We start from the raw sequence: 6,501 nt of genomic DNA on the forward strand, positions 1-6,501 counted from the left end.
ACTTTGCTGTAAAGCAGGAATTAACACAACATTGTAAATCAACTATACTGCAATACAAAAGATGATTAAGTCCTAGAAATCTATTGTATGGAATAGTGCCTGTAGTTAACAATAATCTATTGTATACTGGAAAGTTTACTAAGAGAGTAAATCTTATAAGTGTTCTTTTACTTTTTTTCCTTAAATTCTAATAGTTTATTTCCCATATCCTAAGTTATGAAGTTCAGGGTAGAGTTTCAGCATTAAATAATGAAACATATCAAGTTTCAGACTATTTATTCATCAGTGTAAACCCCAACACAATACACCAACATGATTTCGTGCATTTAGAGGGGAAATATTTTCTGGTTCAGTGGAAAATTGTGTGGATGGCTTCTGGAAGACCTTCATTCTAATCAGCTTTATAGTGAAATATTTCATTTAGAAGTCTGGACCTTCTTTCTTCAGTTTGCTGTAATCTACATTCACAGAGTAGAACTTGTACTGATCATTAGGACCTAGTTTGTTCCAAGGTTCTGGGTTATTCTTTCTGTCCCAACTGACATCGGGATTGAACAATGGCAGGCGTGTGACATACAGTGCTGCTCCAGTCCCTCCTGCTCCAATAAATATGAAGAGGGGGATCAAGCTAGGATGCCTCTTGGCCTGACCAATGATCTGGCGGAGCATGGTTGCGACAGTGGCCTCGAGTCCAAACTGAGAGAAAAACTAAGCCTCAAGGCCGGAGATTAAGCACTTGCCGCCTGTTTAAGTGTTCTTATCACAAAATAATAATAATAGTAAAAGAAGTGGGAAGAAACTTTGGAGGTGATGGGTATGCTTATGGAAAAAGTTGTGATGATGGTTTCACAGGTGTATACTCACCCCAAACTCATCAGGTTGTGTATGTTGATGTTTAATGCACAGCTTTTTGTCAAACAGACCTCAACAAAGTGGTTTGAAAAAAAAAATACTCTGTCTTGAGTTGAAAGTACATGGAGACTATAAGGCTCTTCATTTTTGGAGCAAATAGCATGTTTCCTGTGTGTATTAGGATTCTTGGGGCTGCCAGAGACTTAAACTCAGCTGGAATTTTACTTATGCCAAAATGGGAGACTTCTTGGTTAATGTAACCAAGCCATGGGAAAGTCGAGGCCAAGTGAAACAAAAGCCTGTGATAACTGTCAGGATTCTCTTTCTTTCTCCCTTTTCTCTCCCTTTCTTTTTCAGACTCCCATCTCTGCCTCCCTGAGTGTCAGCCTCATACTCTCAGAGTAATTTCTTGACACACAGCTAGATACATAGTAGCTGGCCAGATCTGTACTCATATCTCCCAGAGTTGCTGTCAGAGAGGAATTTCTACCAGTTTTTCCTGAATGTCTTAGAAGTCTCAGGAGAGATTTTGATTGGCCTAGCTTGGATCAGGTGCCCACATCTCTACCAATCACTGTATCCAGGCAACAGAATTTGGCAAGAACATAGCAGTGTTCCTTCCATCACATGGTGGGAGTGGAGAAAAGAGCATTTTTCCAGAAGGGGAGTGCTGCTCTAGACAAAACATTAGACAGCCACTGAGTGAAGCTTCATTGTCTTTAATGGGAGACTGATGAGTACAATCCACAATAACACCAAAAGACTCTATGACATTTTGGTACTCAGGGCATGCTATAGACTGAATGTGTCCCCATCAAAATTCATATGTTGAAATCCTGATGCTCAATGTGATGGCATTAGGAGGTAGGACCTTTGGAAGGTGATGAGGTCAAGAATGTGAAGGCCTCATGAATGGGATTAGTGCCCTTATAAAGAGATCTCAGAGAGAACCCTTGCCCCCTTCAACCACGTGAGGACACAGCAAGAAGATGCCATCTATAAATCAGGAAGTGGGCTCTCACCAGACATCAAATTTGCTGGTGCCTTGATCTTGGGCTTCCAGCCTCCAGAAGTGTAAGAAATAAATTTCTGTTGTTTATAAGCCACCCAGTCTATGCTAATATCTTTATAGAATCCAGAACAGATTAAGGAGAGTCAAGGAAAAACAAATACATTGCTACATTGAACACAAAGGGCTGAGGGTCTGAATGTGTTTTACCAGTTTCTTTTCTACAATGCAGACTTGCAATTTGGTAAAAGACATCCATTTTCTATAATGTCTCTCAAGGAGTAAGCAACAGAAACTTCATCCATTTTTATTATTCATAACAATACTTGATACTTACACACTATGGCATTTTCATCAAAGGATCTCAGAACATACAATTAGCAAGTATTAGTCAGTTTTCAGATGGGAAGTCAGAAGTGCTGAGAAGGGGAAGCCAGGCACTGTGAGTCTGCCTGGGATGGTAAACTTCTGGAAAGTACCTTTTCTAACCCTGGCCTACTCAGCCAATTCAGAGAGGAGATGCCCTCCAGTTCAAAAGCACTATTCCAGTCAAAATAAAGAAAAGACAAAGGTCATGCTTTCATGGAACCTGAGATTCTCAGATATGGAAGAGTACTTGGAGGTCAGCTAATTTCCCATCCCTGCATATCTTTTTTCTAGATCATCAGCCATCTAGAGGTTGAACCCTATTCACTAAGCAACACATTTTATTCTTGAAATGGGAAGTTTATTCTTTACATTGGAATCCGTCTTTCCCAGGGCAGTGATTTTTTTTTTTTAATCCGCTCTTGAAGGAATATTCTGTGACTGACACCCAGCTAAGTGTAGGGCTATGGAGTGAGTAAGCATTGGTCCCTGTCCTCCAGGATCTTGGTGTTTAGTGCAAGATAGCTGTCTATGGTTTAGTGAAGGTGTGAACATGGGAACCCAGAATCACACATGCTGACCTCTGTCCAGAGAGGAAGCCCTCCTGGAAGAGCTAGCCCCATAGTTGATGTCTGAAGAAATGATAAGAATCTGCCAGATCAGCAAGGATGGATTCTGGATGAGGTGGAGGTGAGACTGGTGTATGCAAAGGCTCAGAGATGAACAAAAGAATGACTAATGGAGAGAACCACAGGTAGTCCGCTGTGATTGGAGAAGTGATATTTGAGGTTTAAGAGGCCAGGTTGATTCAGAGAGATGTGGGTGGTCCTAGAGATTGTCATACAGAGTGAAAGAAGTCAGAAAGAGAAAAAAATATACCATATAATATCGCTTACATGTGGAATCTAGAAAAATGGTGGAAATGATGCAAGGCAGAAATAGAGACACAGATGTAGAGAACGAACTTATGGTTACCAAAAGGAGGAAGAGGGGTAGGATGAACCAGGAGTCTGGGATTGACATATACACACTACTATGTATAAAACAGATACCTAATGAGAACTTAGTGTATGGCACAGGAAACTCTACTCGGTGTTCTGTGGAAACCTAAATGAGCAGGAAATCAAAACAAGAGGGGATATATGTATATGTATGACTGATTCACTTTGCTGTGCAGCCAAGAAACTAATACAACATTGTAAAGCAACTATCAGTTCAGTTCAGTCGCTCAGTTGTGTCCGACTCTTTGCGACCCCAAGGACTGCAGCACTCCAGGCTCCTCTGTCCATGGGATTTCCCAGGCAAGAGTACTGGAGTGGGTTGCCATTTCCTCCTCCAGGGGACCGTCCTGACCTAGGAATCTCACTTGTGTCTCCTGCATTGGCAGGGGCATTCTTTACCACTGAGCCACCTGGAAAGCCCATAAAGGATAATAAGGGAATACTACAAACCTCTCTACAGTCCTAAATTTGCAGGAGTTTGTACCCAAGTATTCATAGTGGCTATTTATAATAGCCCCAAACTGGAAACTACCCAAATGTCTTTCAGTAGGTGACTGGTTAAACAAATTGTAGTTTATCCTTACTGTGGAATGCTGCTGCTGCTGATTCTGTGGAATACAGCTCAGCAAAACAGAGGAGTGTACCACTGACACACAGTAACAACTTGGATGAGTCTTAAGGGAATTGTGCTGAGGAGGCGAAAGCTGATCCTAAAAGAATAAATACTGTATAAGTATTATATAACATTCTCAGAATGGCAAAACTGTAATAATAAGAGAGCAGATTTGTGGTTCCCAGGGATGAGGAGATTAGAAGGGAGAGGATGGGTGTGGCTATAAAGGCATAACACAAGAGTTTTGTGGTGACTTCATGGCCAAGCATTTTGACTGTGGTGGTGGTTATACAAATCTTCACATGTGACAAAATTTCATGGAGTTATACACACACGCATACACAAGTGTATGTATATAACTGAATGAACTTGAATATGATCCCTAGATTTTAATGGTAGCAATTTCTTGAGTTCCCTATTGTGCTATAGTTGTATAATACTACCGCACAATTACACTCATCTCACAATCTCGTAAAGTGATGCTCAAAATTCTCCAAGCCAGGCTTCAGCAATAAGTGAACTGCGAACTCCCTGATGTTCAAGGTGGTTTTAGAAACGGTAGAGGAACCAGAGATCAAATTGCCAACATCCGCTGGATCACGGAAAAAGCAAGAGAGTTCCAGAGAAACATCTACTTCTGCTTTATTGACTATGCCAAAGCCTTTGACTGTGTGGATCACAATAAACTGTGGAAAATTCTCAAAGAGTTGGGAATACCAGAACACCTGACCTGCCTCTTTGAGAAACCTGTATGCAGGTCAGGAAGCAGCAGTTAGAACTGGACATGGAACAACAGATTGGTTCCAAATAGGAAAAAGAGTACGTCAAGGCTGTATTTTGTCACCCTACTTATTTAACTTATATGCAGAGTACATCATGAGAAATGCTGGGCTGGAAGAAGCACAAGCTGGAATCAAGATAGCCAGGAGAAGTAACAATAACCTCAGATATGCAGATGACACCACCCTTATGGCAGAAAGTAAAGAAGAACTAAAGAGCATCTTGATGAAAGTGAAAGAGGAGAGCAAAAAAGTTGGCTTAAAGCTCAACATAAAACTAAGATCATGGCATCTGATTCCATCACTTCATGGCAAATAGATGGGGAAACAGTGGAAACAGTGTCAGACTTTATTTTGGGGGGCTCCAAAATCACTGCAGATGGTGACTGCAGCCATGAAATTAAAAGACGCTTACTCCTTGGAAGGAAAATTATGACCCACCTAGACAGCATATTAAAAAGCAGAGGACTTTGTCAACAAAGGTCTGTCTAGTCAACGCTATGGTTTTTCCAGTAGTCACGTATGGATGTGAGAGTTGGACTATAAAGAAAGCTGAGAGCCAAAGAATTGATGCTTTTGAACTGTGGTATTGGAGAAGACTCTTGAGAGTCCCTTGGATTGCAAGGAGATCCAACCTAAAGCAGATCCTAAAGGATCAATCTAAAGGAGATCAGTTCTGGGTGTTCATTGGAAGGACTGATGTTGAAGCTGAAACTCCAATACTTTGGCCACCTGATGCGAAGAGCTGACTCATTTGAAAAAAAGACCTTGATGCTGGGAAAGATTGAGGGCAGGAGGAGAAGGGGACGACAGAAGATGAGATGGTTGGATGGTGTCACTGACTCAATGGACATGGGTTTGAGTAGACTCTGTGAGTTGGTGATAGACAGGGAGGGCTGGCGTGCTGCAGTTCATGGGGTTGCAAAGAGTCAGACACAACTGAGCGACTGAACTGAACTGAACTGCGGGAAAGGCTGCTCATATCTTCCCTGTGTATTTCTTTGCAACCTCCTATGAATTTATAATTGACTGTTCGTACTCAGTCATGTCGATTCTTTGTGACTCCCTGCACTGTAGCCCACCAGGCTCCTCTGTCCATGGAATTTTCTAGATAAGAATACTAGAGTGAGGTGCCATTTCCTATTCCAGGAGATCTTCCTGACCCAGAGATAGAACCCGACTCTCTTACGTCTCCTGCATTGGCAAGCGGATTCTTTACCACTGCATCACTTGACCCATTTTAATTATTTCAACATAAAGCATTATTTTAAAAAACATATAAAAGTCTCCATATATGAAATCCTTAGCCAACTGAGAAAGGCTGCATGTACTGCATGTGCTTACTTAGTGGCTCAGTTGTGTCCAACTCTTTGAGACCCCATGGACTGTAGCCCAGACTCCTCTGTCCATGGGATTCTCCAGGCAAGAATTCTGGGTCGGGTTGCCATGCCCTCCTCCAGGGGATCTTCCCAACCCAGGGATTGAATCCAGGTCTCCTGCATCGCAGGCAGATTCTTTACCTTCTAAGCATGCATGCCTATTATTAGTGCTGTTATTACTCATCTACCTTCCTGGTCCCAACTTTTCTCCATGTATAACAGCCTCAAAGAGGGTTTCCCAGGTGGCACTAGTGGTAAAGAACCCACCTGCCAATGCAGGAGACATAGGAGACACGGGTTCGATCCCTGGGTAGGGAAGATGCCCAGGAGGGCATGACAACACACTCCAGTATTCTTGCCTGGAGAATCCTATGGATGGAGGAGCTTGGTGAACTACGGCCCATAGGGTCGCAAAGAGTCAGACACAAGCGAAGCGACGTAGCACACACGCACAACAGCCCCAAAGAGTATTGCCAAAGTAAGCAGCTTTGCCCATCATGGT

At 42.3% G+C, this 6,501-nt stretch overlaps 1 protein-coding gene across 1 annotated transcript; it reads right to left on the minus strand.

Annotated features, from left to right (window-relative positions):
• Positions 1-259: 259 nt before the first annotated feature.
• On the minus strand, positions 260-682 carry LOC138930014 (cytochrome c oxidase subunit NDUFA4). The gene has a single exon (XM_070289649.1). It carries the CDS (start codon positions 667-669, stop codon positions 421-423), a length of 249 nt encoding a protein of 82 aa, XP_070145750.1. The 5' UTR covers positions 670-682; the 3' UTR covers positions 260-420.
• Between the last annotated feature and the right edge of the window lie 5,819 nt (positions 683-6,501).

Source organism: Ovis canadensis, chromosome X (assembly GCF_042477335.2).
Source record: "Ovis canadensis isolate MfBH-ARS-UI-01 breed Bighorn chromosome X, ARS-UI_OviCan_v2, whole genome shotgun sequence".
NCBI classification, from domain to species: Eukaryota; Metazoa; Chordata; class Mammalia; order Artiodactyla; family Bovidae; genus Ovis; species Ovis canadensis.